The 14,157-nt window shown below is 44.5% G+C and overlaps 2 protein-coding genes across 2 annotated transcripts; both read right to left on the reverse strand.

Annotated features, from left to right (window-relative positions):
- Nucleotides 1-2,087: 2,087 nt before the first annotated feature.
- Nucleotides 2,088-3,335, reverse strand: LOC115317479 (larval/pupal cuticle protein H1C-like; the record flags this gene model as incomplete). The annotated part of the gene is made up of 2 exons (XM_029977110.3): nt 2,088-2,186; nt 2,297-3,335. Coding segments are annotated over 2 exons (1,041 nt in total), but the record flags the coding sequence as incomplete, so codon positions are not given.
- An 8,812-nt stretch (nt 3,336-12,147) lies between these two features.
- Nucleotides 12,148-13,737, reverse strand: LOC121835822 (calphotin-like). Its single transcript, XM_042290328.1, has one exon. The coding sequence runs from the start codon at nt 13,735-13,737 to the stop codon at nt 12,148-12,150; it is 1,590 nt and encodes a 529-aa protein (XP_042146262.1).
- Nucleotides 13,738-14,157: the final 420 nt, after the last annotated feature.

Genomic DNA, 14,157 nt, shown 5'->3' on the forward strand with positions numbered 1-14,157 from the left:
TTACTTTTTTTATTATGGCACACTAAAAGTCGGTTTATTTGTCATTTTCACCCTATTTTGCTTTCGATTTTAGGTGGGCTATCTCTCGGAATGTTTCGGTAGTCACTACATGACTTTTCACTGAACTTCCGGTTTCGCCGATGCTATCCTCGGCGAAACCAATCAAGCGCTGGGAATGCGTCCTGACGTCGTGCTTTTTAGTCCGGGCGCGTGGCCTTTGAGATCGCTCCGACTTAGGGTGAACGTTGAAACGAAGTAGATACCAATATTCCTATTCTAGCTGCCACCTTCGTTTACTGGGCCGTGGATTGCACTGTGAGCATGCGCAATACCTCTTGTCTTAGAAATATCGTACACCGCTCATGTTCCCAAAGCCAAGTTGCTATGTATTGCGCTAACTCTCCTGAGTGCTAATTGAGGTGCCACGTCCTTTAAAATATAATTACTGGCAATAGTATTTATTTTGCTGAGAAGCACATTTCTCACTTGAATCGCTTTAAACACAAATTGTTATGACACGACTACATGAGTGAATTCGTAAAAACGGAAACCTACTAATGCTAAATTGAAGAACCCATAGTTAGTTTTTTGCATACTCACTTTTGCCACCCCGAGGACTTCGTTCAGGTTTAAAAGTGAAGAAGAAAATCAATCTCTGGAGCCCTTCAACATTGCCGTCCAGAATAAATATCCACGTTTCATCCCAAAACAGAGAATAGCACAGTATGTCGAGGCAAAGCATTCACTTGGGCTAGTTGGTGCATAATATTAAAATAGTAAAACAGCGCTAAAAGACGAAGAAATGTACTCACACAAGGCACTGACTGTCAACTGAATGTTTATTGCCGAAAAGTACGCGGACGTATTTATTGATACACACGTCAGAGACATGTGTGCCAGCGACGGATCTTTGAACATTTTAGGTGACGAGGCTTATTTCATAAGCATGTGTGGCGTTTTTGTTTATGCTTGATGGGGGTATGATGAATTATGCATGTTTTCATACATTTGGTCCCCTTCTCTTTCTTTATTTTCTCATTCCTTTCAAAAATAGACATTCGATTGACTGCCAATGCCTTGTGCATCTACAGGTAATCCTTCTGTCCTTAATTTCTTTTCCACTGTTTTACGTTTTAATACAGGTTAAATGCTTCAATATATTCTTATTTTCGCGTACATCCTATTTCATATCCTCGCGTTCACTTTAGTGCTTGTCATTACTTTCTTGATTGAATTTGACTTTTTACACCCATAATTTCAGTTTTGGGCAATTATTGACTATCAGCACCAAGCTTTATTATGGAAAGATGTCAGGAAATATAGCCTAGCTTAATGATTTGAACTTTGAAGACAATTCCTGAAAAACAAAAACGCTTGCGACTAAAGGTGCAAGAACTGCATATCTCAAGTTTGATCATTTTCGTTTGCGCCCTCCAAGATCTTTATGATACACAAAGTAACTACAAGGAGGCTTCTGTACACCTTCACTAATCAGGTGATACAAAACTAATGAGCACGCCTTTTAGTTTTCGGTATGTTTCCAAACGAATCCATTTGTAGAAGACTTAAATACATCGCGTCCGGGGCTGAGAAAAGAGAATAAGAAAAAAAGCTATTAATTTCCTTTCTTTTGTTTTCGCATCGCGCCTTGGCACGAAGTTTTGTCTTTTCTACTCGCTTTAAATTAGCCCACTAAACAATATACAGTCTTCCACATTCAGTGCATCATAGCAGATCATTGTACTGTTCGAAAGTATACGAGCCCCGTCCTTTACTGTTCCCATGATATAGATGAAAGTAATGGATTTTTCACAAATTCCCCGAAAAAAAAAAAGTCAAGTGGGTTTATATAGGCGCGTAGTAAAGGTAAAAATGACAATAAAAATCCCTGGAGAAGGGGAACAAAGGGAACAAAGCGGTTCCCCTTCTCCAGTAATTATTATTGTCATTCTTGTCCAGCTCGCTTGCACCTTTGCATTAGCTGCATTATAAGCGTAATAATGAACAGTCTTAACTTCCTCCTGACTAAAATAAATACAAGACAATTTCTTCGCAGAAACACAGTAGATATTTTTTTTTAATTGTATTCACTTTTCGAAGACAAAATGGTTGGCAGTATGCAAGTCCCAAATTGAGGAAGTTGTTGGATGTGAAAGTGAAGTACAGTCCCTCTCTGGATCCAGTTTCTGCAATAAAAAATACGAAATATCAAATAAGACACAACGCTCAACAGAGAAACAGATGCAGGACTCTATAAAAGCTTTTTGGCCGTCTGAACCATCAAGACGGTACTTACACTTCTTCTTGCGGAGAAGGGTAGCGTAGTCGCCGTAGGTCCCGAGTCCATAGCCGTAGTTCAAACCGTAACTCGCAAGACCGTGTCCATAACCGTAATGGCCGACACCGTAGCCGAGGCTGCCAACGCCATAACCATAGACGGGAGCAGCGTGGGCGACAGCGTAGGCTGGGGCAGCATGGTAGGTGGCCACAGCTGGAGCATGGTGGACGGTGGACACTCCTGCCACAACTGGAGCAGCAGCGTAAGCGGCAACTGGAGCAGCGGCAATGGTCGCGACAGCCGGTGCATGGTGCACGGTAGACACTCTGGCTACTGCTGGGGCGGCGGCGTAGGTGGTAACCGGTGCTGCGTAAGCTGCGACAGCTGGAGCGTGGTGGACGGTGGACACCCTGGTCACAGCTGGAGCGGCTGCATAGGTGGCGATTGGAGCAGCAGCATAGCTCACCGCTGGTGCAGTGTAGGTGGCGACAGCTGGTGCATGGTGCACGGTAGACACTCTGGCTACTGCTGGGGCGGTGGCGTAGGTGGCAACCGGTGCTGCATAAGCTGCAACAGCTGGAGCGTGGTGGACGGTGGACACCCTGGTCACAGCTGGAGCAGCTGCGTAGGTGGCGATTGGAGCAGCAGCATAGCTCACCGCTGGAGCAGCGTAGGTGGCGACAGCTGGAGCATGGTGAATGGTAGACACCCTACTCACAGCTGGGGCTGCGGCGTACGCGACTGGAGCAGCTGCATAGGTGGCAACCGCTGGAGTGGCATGATAGGACGTGGACACCGTGCGGCTCACAGCTGGAGCAGCAACAGCGTATCTGGCTGGGGCAGCGAGAGAGTAACCTGTCAAACCGGAGTAGCCGATGCCATAGCCAAGCCCGACAGCATGGCCATATCCAAGGCCATGGCCATATCCAAGGCCATGGCCATATCCAAGGCCATAACCGTAGCCGAGGCTGGCGTGACCCAGACCACCGTGGACGACCGCACCGTGGGTGAGGCCGGCGCCGAAGGCACGTGTGGCCAGAGCCAAGAGAAGACAGGCACGGAACTTCAAAAAGGAAAAAAAAAATCGACATGTCATCAAATTGTGAATACTTACTCAATTTAAATTCTGCTATTAGTCACTTTTCTTAGCATTTCTAAGGCATTTTGCATGTTCAAGTGGTATCAATGCTGCGACTTGGTAGAACGAGGCGAGAAAGTCGGTACTAGCACAAGGAAGGCTGGAATATCATCATATGCGTATTTTAATGGCTGATGTTATTGGGTAAAATAATTAGGTGCAGCTCACTTCCTTCAAACAATGAGGACAACGTTTTCGAATATTTGAATGCTGGGTGCTGACGTAGACGTACGTGTAAGGCCTGAGTGGGTGCTCCGGACGTTTGGTTGTGTTAGGTGTAAATTCTTGCAGAAATGAGACGACATAGGCTGTCAATGCGTCGTCGTGAACTGTGTATTGCCACATTCATCTACCTTTCTTTTTGTTTATTTCTACTTTTTGAGTTAGTCTAACTCTGCATGTTTCATTTCAGTTGGAAGTTAGGTTGCACGAAAGTTATCATCAATATAGAATCCGCCCAATTTTTGACATCTTTCAAACACAGAGTGTGGCATAACTTCTCGGAACAAGCATAATTAGAGTGTCGCTAACTGTTGTCAAGCTTCAGGTTTGCCTGGTTCGCCGAACCTTCGAACTTTCGGCAGAATTCAATGAAGTTCGACTCTCCGAAGATGATTTCTGACTTGTCACGAACATCTCAAATTTGAAAAGAAAATGCATGCCCTAGGTTATTTGGAAGATATGGGAAGTGATTACCAATGACAACGCGAAATTAAGTAAATATACAACGCTTCAGTGATTTAGTTTGTCACCCTCCATCGCCAGGTGGCCTAAGCTTCTTTTTTTTCCACGCGAGCGGATATTTGTAGACCTTTAGCAGTTCTAATATCGAACTCTGTAATAAAAGTACAATGAAGTAAAACCTGGTCAAATTCACACCTTGGTCCGACTCTTGAATATTCCTAAGTTTCGTCTCACTCCCGGTTCAGCACGGCTTTCTGTGTCAGCATATGTAACTTAGTCTTTTTTTTATGAATTTAAGCCTCGTCTAAAAGTTTTAGAAGGAAAAGCCAGTCACTAAAATTCACCTTCGATTAAAATTGGAACTGACTGCGAGCAGGCGCCAGTCTTTCCTGATCGTTTCACCTGATATTTCATTTATTCGCGTCATCCTATACGTTTTCAATCCGTTGCTGTTATGCAGTACTTGTTTGAAAACTAACTTAATTCAGGCTGAGTTTTACTTAAGTATTGAAATCATTCGTGTTCCAAGTGAGCAACGTTGCTCATATAAAACGTATTATATGATGATATATTTAAATCGACGTATATTAAAACAAAGATATTGTTTGCATTGCCATAAAAATATGCCCGTGTAAAAATTTACATCCGCAGAACCACCAAACAACACATCTTAACAAGCATAAAACTCGTTGAAGTAAACTCTGTACGGCATTCTTAAGAGCCAATCAATGATACGTCAATGAAGTACGAGGGAATTTCGAACGCCGAGTCTCATAAAGTGCTGTACCTTTAAAATAACAATTCCACCGCTTCAACGCCTCCAGGTTCCCGTTTAAGCTATGAATTCACGCTTTCTCGGAATAACTGTGTTGAGTTAAGCATTGGAGAATCTTTCTGGGAAGTATTTGGGGTCAAAATTAGTAAATAACTGTTTGTATTCACTTTTTTTACATAAATAGGTTAGCTAGAGTTCCCACGAAGAGGGCTAGAAAGGCAAAGTTGTGCAAAATAATCTCAGCCGCAAACATTAGAGCATTCCAAATGACGTAAGACTTACTCCAATCATGGTGAAGATAGCCAGGTGGGAAAAAGGTCTGACTGCTGGCTCGTGTTTGCCTTACGGTCCCTTATATACTCAGCTGTCTTCGGTGGAGAGAGCATCTTTGGCCCTATAAAACAGTTTTAAATCTCTCCGAATTTTCGATAAGGCGCGCAGACGCCTCTACGCGTACGGGGGATCAATGAGGTACCGCCCTAACCTTGGCGGGGGCTGCCAAACGTATGCATCGCCAGTTTATGTGAACTAGGAGAGGAGCTACCAAGTGAGGATTACTATCGGTTTACGGCAAACTGGTCCATCCAGGGTCGTCACCAACTCTCCTCGCTTCACCTCTCGTGTTGTTTACGTCCAGAAAGACGCGGTATAATTATGGCGGTGCAGCATCAGAGCGCACCAACAATTCCGGTTATGAGCTGAAGCCGTCTTTATGGCTTCGTAATGCTGAATTTGTCTACATTACGCAGTTCAGCGTATGCAAAGCGTTTAATGTACCATGCAAAGACTCGAGTCGGGTCAAGAACTAGAAGCGAATATAGATTAAAAGAAAAATTAGTATGTTTCTTACAAGTTTTATTGTCTCTCTTAAAAGATTGGATTGCGATGACTATGATAGGCGCGCTGGAACTGTTTGTTATAGGTCATTCAATAATTAGTAAATTCGGCAGTGTTTTAAATCTTGTATTGAGTGACTGAGAGTAGTCCAGCCCTTCCCAGTACTTACAAGCGTGACTTATTCGGAAGTTTGTTTTAACTAAGCTGAATTATATTCATCATGATGCTAATCTATTGCATTATCCTACAGTGGGTCAAACAAGAAATAAAGCTTTATATAACACAAATTTAGACTCACACCTTAAAAAAGGTGCTTTCATAATAAATTATATTGTTTTATTTTTTACGTTTTTAACTTTTTGAGCAAGAGAGGCTTATGTTATGGGCATACCTGCCGTTTCCATCCAGATCCTTAACACACGTTACCTTCGTGCGCTTGATTGTATCACTCTCTTACGCAAAAAAGCATCTTACTGTATATTAAGCCGCTGAATATCAAGTCATGCATTATATGCCATAATCATAATGTGCTGTGTTAACAGCTTAAGCAGCCCATCTCTACTGGCCTTAAGAAAGTAAAAGTATGACCCAAAGGGTGCACCTAACAGTTCTCAATCGAACGCAATTCAATTTTGGTTTTTATACCACCAACGTTATTTCAAAAGTAGTGCATAAACATTTTTTTCTGTTGGCTAAATAAAACAAGGTATGAAAAGGATCAGCATCATTGTGATATCATGACCCATGTTACATTATATATAAAAGGAAACGCCAGCAAACTAAAAACCCTTTGGCATTTTTGTTTTATTTTATTACGATAAAGGTGCGATCGCACAACGGTAGTAAACATGCAGATCTCGCAATTCCGCGAGAAAGGCAAGACCGTTTAAACAACTCCAAGCTCTATAAAGAAACTAAGCGGTTTCCCATGCTAATCCAGACACAGGGCAGAGCGCCAACAAGATACACCGTAATCCCTACCGTCATCTGAAAGAGTCCTGCCATGCCATTATTATTTTTTCCTCAGCTCCTATCACGACGGTGACTGCGCTGTTAGGAATGCGATTCCTGAGCAAGCGTGGTATCTGGTTCATCACGTCGACGTGCTCAAAGAAAATTTGAAATACTTTTTTTCGGCTTTTAATTTTAATTTGAAAGCATTCGCGACGAGGGATGTAGCTCTTTTAGAAAATTCAATTAAACTGAATAAACTAAACTCTGATTCACCGGAGCGTGGCAAACGGCGAAGGCTACGGTCTCAGTGAGCCAATCAGCACGTCAGAGGGAGACACGTGACTCTGGCGAGTTGTACGCAGTGCTGTCGAAGCCACCGACATGAGAAAAAGGAAAGCCTCCTTTGCTCAAAGTTTGATTGACATGCTAATCTCCGAGGGGTACGAAAGCAACGCCATGGGAGACTCAAAAGAGAGCCTAGGTAATTCATCCTTCCCCTCTTTTCCAATCTCATGGGTTACCATCTCGTCTCTGACAACTTTGGTAATTGCTGTCAAGCGCTTCATCATCGTAGCTCTGATTGGCCTCAGGGGGCGTAGCATTCACTCTTTGCAAAATGACGGTGAAACATAAATAACTGATTATCGCTCAAATTATTTGGGTGAATATCTTAAAACAGTCTGGTTGCAGAAGACGGCCAGACTCTTCCGACCACGATAAAAAAGGGTTTGAGTTTTTCACCATTGGTTTGAAAGGAGGATATAGAAGTAATCCTAAGTACGTAAACTACCGAGAGCTAGAAAAACCTGTTTTGTGAGCTTCATTATTTATGCCAGGGTTAGAATGATATTGACATGGCGTTTTCCAGCAGGCAAAAAAAACAAACAAATTATGTTCTTAGCATTCGGAGCGTGCAGCAAAACTAAGTTCCTTCTCGAGGTATTCACCGTCCACTATATTAATATATCGATGCCGTATAAGTAAATGTGCCTGCTAACTTAATTTGTTTAGGGTTATTTAGAAGGCGTAACTGAAAGCAAAACACCCTCACGCCTAAGAATAAAAATTTCAATATTTCGTGCCAATGCCAGAAATGATATGACTATTGCATATCCAGGCTGATGCCAAGAAATTGAAGATCCATTATATATATATATATATATATATATATATATATATATATATATATATATATATATATATATATATATATCCCGTTAACACTTGACCGGCAACGTATCGACGCTTATAAATGCTAACAAAATTCGTTCGATACCTTCTGACGCTCTTTGAAAAGACCCAAGAAATTTTAAAAGTTAAATTTGTGGTCATCTGAAAATGTGTGGAATTAATTTAAACGGACTTACCCGCTATAAAATGAGAGCTATTTGCATCAATAAAAAATACTGCGAAATTTTGTTTTGTATTTCTTCCTTAATACTTCTACCTGACAATTTAAAATGCAGATACGTTCCGAGAACCGCTAACCGGCACGCTATTAGTGAGTCGCTCCAAGTTGGTGGTGGTGGGATCTTTCATTTCCTTATCAATAAATGTGTCTTCAAAAAAGTTAAAAAGTCCCAGAGAAGACAAAAAAAAATCAAAATGCGCCAAATATTTTTGTTCCTTTTTCTCTAGTTTTGTACTTTTTTTTTACGTTTTTTTTGTCTTGCTTGGTTCACACTGCTGCTATTTTTTATTGGCTTCAACGAGTAACCTGTATTCTTAGATAAAACGGCGGTTATATATATATATATATATATATATATATATATATATATATATATATATATATATATATATATATATATTATTTTTTATGGAGTCTTGAGTTTTGATTTAATGGCAATTTTATCTCAACTACGGATTTCTATACCAAGTTTCCGGCAGGGTGATGTCAAGTCTAGTTCACATGGGTACCTCCGTTCCCCCAGAAAATCACGCATACTTTAAGCCGTTCGTATAAGGAAACGAAAAGGCATAAATTACGCAGATTGTCCCAGAAAAATATTGTTTATATAGCGGTGTAACCACATTAGCGGGGTTCACATTAACGAGGCATGACCGAATTGTGCCACGAAACAACTGTCATTCCGGAGCTGTGAATTTTAGGCTACATTATTGTATATTGCTTGTGTTGATCCAAATTTATCTTTCCTTCTTGTTTTCTTTGGACAATATAAATTTGAATTGATGTAGCTTTAACAACTTTGTGGTATTTTCACCAATGACAAGTCGATAAGGCGGTAAATAACTAAGATAGCTGAAAGTTTATAGTGTTTATAGTTTATATATAACTGAAAGTTTATAGTGGCCCAAACCAAAATAGAAAAAGGCTAGCATCGCAAGCGTTGAACGCGGCGTAACCGCAGCGGACTAGCGTTGAAGCCAGACTGACTCCGGCGCGCCACGCGGAATCCCTTATGTACACGCGTGGGCTTCTGGAACAGTCGCCGTAGAAGGCTCGGCAAGTAGAACATTCGGATCCCGAACAAGCGACAGGGTTTTTGAAAGTTGCCAGAACGCCATATAAAAAGGGCCTCGAACGTCGACCCTCTCCGTGGGAGCCAAGAACGATAACCATTCGGCCTTCGGCCGCGGGTGCTCTTGCTCGGAGTCGCGCCTGGCATTACCCCCCCCCCCCCCCCCCCCCCCTTTTAAAAGCGCATCGCCCCGATGCAAGGGAAGCGACGGAAGCCTAGGACTAAAACGCTCGGTGAACCTTCCCTCGGACCTCGGCGACTGAGAATGGGACGTGCGATCTACACCCGGTAGGATCTTAGGGAGCTCGTCCCGGACGAAATTCTTTACGGTCTCCCGAAGGCTGTCAACACCGGTGGTGTTCAGGTCCAGTCGGGAAGCTGCGACAGTTGGCTCAGTAGGCGCGCCGGAGAGTCGGTGGTAGTGGCTTGCTCAGGCCCGTCAGCGGGCGCTCGATATCGATGGCTTCGCTTACAAAACCATCGACTGTCGCCGGGGGATTACCGACTAGGCCTCCGAAAAGTTCACGTTTCACGCCACGCATGAGGGCGCTAAGTTTCGACGAAGTTTCTCTTCCTCGGCGGCCTCCGGATCGGCTCTGGCGCAGGACATCTGTGCAACAAAGCTTGTCCCTGCTTTCGTTGGGCCCTGCACACTCGTTTGAACGCGGTCTTCCGCTGGCTGCCGACGGTGGTGCTTGTTTAAGACCGCTTAATTTCGGCAGCGCATGAGTCCCACGAAGTAAAGAAACTTCGTACCAGTACCTCGCAGTGCCTTCAAGCGAGAGGTAGAGGGCTCTGGAGGGTGCTGCTCAGCAGTCCATCCGTCGTGGCGGGCTACACGTTCATTATGCTGCAGCCAGTCCTCTATATTTTCGTAGGCTTCACCGTGAAAGTACGTCGGAGTGCGGAGAGTGACGGTCAAGATGACGACGAGTGGTGTAGTCATCGTTGCGGTCTCCTTTTTCTTCAGTGGCAGGGGTTGGAATTCTGCGGAGTGCCTTTGCTACAGCGGCTTGCTCGGGTGTCGGCGTCTTTTGCGAACGGTAGCCTCCCGAGGCTGAGCATCTCACTTGACCGGGGTGTCTTCGGAGGGGTACGCTCCACGGGCATAGAATACTGAACACAGCATTTCCACGAAAATGTCACAAATGACAGTTGATGAGGCGGTAGATAACAAAGGAAACTGAACGCTTAATGTAACGAACTTGTGCCTGAAACAAAATAGAAAAAGACTAGAGTTACAAAAGTCGAGGTCGGTGTAACCGCAGGAATCGAGCCCTGAAGTGAGACTGACTCCGACTCGCCACGCGGAGTTCCTCATGCACATGCGTGGGCTTCTGGAGCAATCGGCGTAGAAGTTTTGGCGAGCTGAACATTCGGACCTCAAAAAAGCAACAGGGTTCTCGAATTCGCCAGAACGCGAGATTTAAAGAAATAACAGAAAAGTGTGCCCGCGCCAAGGCATGGAGCCTCGGCGCCTTGCGTGAGAGCCAAGTACGATAACCATTCGGCCATGGGCGCGCTTGCTCAGAGCCGCGCGTCGCAGTATTACCTCGGCCCCTTGGTCACGGTTACCTGACTTCGCCTCTGTAACAAGCCGTTCTACAGATACCATGACAGGCTTTCGGGACCAACAAATCAAGCTGACCCTGAAATGACGCCATATTGTTTTCTATGTCTATAAAAACATTTTATATGTTTACAAACTTCGATTTAAATTCTTTCGGAAGAGGCGGAACTCCGCCTAAGTACCCACTTCTAAGTTCTTATGTAATATGTTGAACTAGCGTCGTTTAGTTCCGCCTCTTAATAAAAATATAAGCGAATGACTCTGGCATGAGGGCTTCACCACAGCGCTGATAGAGTGGTGGATAATAATAGACGCGGTCCATTTTAGGGCGTTTCATATGTTTTGCGACTAACGAACGCAACATAGAAAGATATAATATTACTCGTCCTGAGTCTTTATCCACTTTGAGAAAGATTTTATTGTTGTTTGTTAAGATAAAAGCTTGGGCGAGTTGGCGACTGATATTAGCGAAAACCGCGCAGAAAATACACGGACAAAAAAGGAAGACAAACAGAAAGATAAAACAAGGGTACTTTTGTTTATTTTTGCCGTGAGTACACTAGAACAAATGTATACTACGGGTGGGAATCAACGCAGGGAATAATGATCCTTGAGCAGAAAAGCGGTGACATGTAAATTTCCTTTGAAGGTGCGTTTTTTTTTTCTTTTGTCCAGATGAATCTTGCAATTGGCTGTCACACACAAAGACGTATGGCTCCAAAACGTTGCAGTTTCTGCAAAACAATAAAGACATTATCAGAAGCATTTTCTTTATTAACCACCCTTTGCCATACCCCAAAATACGAAAAGACATAACTAGAGGGACCATTTAGGATGGAGAAAAAATTGGATAATAGACAATAGCTCGAAACCAGAGATTCTTATGGAGAACATAGGGTTGGACTCTAACTGACATATGGAATCACTCTTTGCGAGAGAAAACGAATATATCTAAGAATTAGATGCAAGTATAAAAGTGAATTCATTTATTTTTGTCTTCTCCCAACTTAGCTTGACTTCATGCTGTTTAAACGTCACGGCTCTGTAACGCATTGTCAATGTTACAATTCCATGTAGTGTGTTTAAAAGAGTAGTTTTGGGGGGCTTTCAAATGCTCAAGCATCAGATCAATTCTTTCTTAATTCAAGACGTCAGAAAGCGTGTATTTTCTTACTGTTATCTTTTTCTATTGAGCTGTTCTTTTTTTTTTCATAATATTTACAAAGGCTTAAAATTGACTGATTTATAAATTCATACTTCAAAAGTAATATTTTTATATTGTTAATGCGCTCTGCGAGCTATAAGCTTCAGTGCATCGGTGTTGGGGGCCGATTCTGGAGTAACTTTTGCTCACTTTTTTGTGTGCTGACATTCTCGTTGCTCATAAAGCACTTTCAGACCACGTATAAAATGACTCGGCCAAGTGTGTCACTTACATTTCTTCTTTCGGAGAAGTGATACGTAGTCTGCAAGACTTCCGAGACCATACCAGTAGTTGAGACCGTAGGGGGATAAGCCATGTCCAAAACCGAAGTGGCCAAGACCATAGCCTATTCCTTTCACTCCAAACTCGTAGCCAAAAGCTGGTCCATGGAACACGGCGGCGGTGACAGCTGGACCATGCGAAACCACTGACGTCGTATGGAAAGCAGAGACACCATGAGCAGCCGCGGTCAACAGTGGCACAGAATTAAAGCTGGTGGCAACCTTAGTAACAGCAGACGACGCGGCCACAACGGGAGCAGGAACGAACTCCGATCCGGAGCGAAAGGCAGTGGCAACACTGCTCACAGCAGGTGAACCGGCCAGAACGGGAGCAGCAGCCAACGCGGCTCCAGTGTTTAAGGTGGTAGCAACTTTGGCAACGGCGGGCAGCGAGGCCACAACGGGGCCAGGGATAAAAGCTGCTCCAGACTGGAAGGTGTTGGCAACATTGCTTAGAGAGGGTGACGCTACCAGAACGGCAGCAGCATCTAACGCTGCTCCGGAGTTGAAGGGGGTGGCAACCTTGGTAACGGCGGGCGGCGAGGCCCCAACGGGAGCAGGAACAAACTCCGATCCGGAGCGGAATGTAGTGGCGACACTGCTCACCGCGGGCGACGCGGCCAGAACGGGAGCAGCAGCCAACGCTGCTCCAGGGTTGAAGGTGGCTGCAAACTTGGTAACGGCAGGCGGCGCGGCCACGACGGGGCCGGGGATAAGGGCTGATCCAGACTGGAAGTTTTTGGCAACATTGCTTCCAGAGAGAGACGCTGCCGAAACGGGAGCAGCAGCCAATGCTGCTCCAGAGTTGTAGGTGGTAACAATCTTGGTAACGGCGGGCGGCGGGGCCACAACTGGAGCAGGAACAAACTCTTCTCTGGTGTGGAAGATAGTGGCAGCATTATTCACAGCACGCGACACGGCCACAACGGGAGCACCAGCCAACGCTGCTCCAGAGTTGAAAGTGGTGGCAATCTTGGTAACGGCGGGCGTCGGGCCCACAACCGGAGCAGAAACAAACTCTTCTCTGCCGTGGAAGGTAGTGGCAACATTGCTCAAAGCAGGCGACGTGGCCAGGACGGGAGCAGCAGCCAACGATGCTCCAGAGTTGTACGTGGTGGCGACCTTGGTAACAGCGGGCGCAGATGCCACGACAGGAGGAGCGGCGAACACTGAGGCTCCCGCCACAGCCTGGGAGGCCGCTGCAGTTGTAGCTACCACGCTTACGGCTGGAGCTGCATGATACTCATCAACTCTCGTGATCTCGGTTGCAGGGAGAGCGACAGAAGTCCTGATAACTGGAACCGTACGGACAGCAGTCACGGCCGGAGAAGCCGCATAGGTGGTGACCGAAGGGGCGCTAATGTAAGCCGGTCCGTAGAAGGCACCGTGACTGAAACCGAATAGATGACCCAGGCTCAAGCCGCGGATAGCGAAACCGTCATGTTCAAAGCTTGCGAAGGCGCTTGTAGCCAAGGCGATGACCAAGTAGGCTTGCGACTGGAATATCAGACAGTTTGTCATAAATACCCACATTTCTCATGTCGTTCTCTCTTTTTTTTTTTTTTTTAGTTTCGCGTAATTCACGTGGGACCTCGCAGACCAAAAACAAGATAATATGAGCATCATGATATTGTGTAAAAGTAGGGGCTCTTTCCTAATCCTCGTATATTTATTTTCAAGTTATATCACCTTATTTATTTTAGATGGGCATTTATTCGCAATTTATATTCAAACATAAATTGTTTTACGTCACACGCCCGACAAAATATAAGACATCTAACACCAATTATGGGTGGCGCTATACCGCCCCGATGCCCATGCTCTAGCCTAACAGGACACCACGAGACCTTTGTTGTGTGTCAAATATGGTATTCTTTCTACGCCATGGAGTTCAGCCAAAACCAAATCGCTTGGTTGTGCTCGAGTTTTTTTTTACTTTATCGGAAACCATCT

Source organism: Ixodes scapularis, unplaced genomic scaffold, assembly GCF_016920785.2.
Source record: "Ixodes scapularis isolate PalLabHiFi unplaced genomic scaffold, ASM1692078v2 PGA_scaffold1__304_contigs__length_218370807, whole genome shotgun sequence".
NCBI classification, from domain to species: Eukaryota; Metazoa; Arthropoda; class Arachnida; order Ixodida; family Ixodidae; genus Ixodes; species Ixodes scapularis.

What these genes read in the sequence shown, in the direction of transcription:
- LOC121835822 (XM_042290328.1), bottom strand. Translation starts at nt 13,737, where the DNA reads ATGTGGGTATTTATGACAAACTGTCTGATATTCCAGTCGCAAGCCTAC.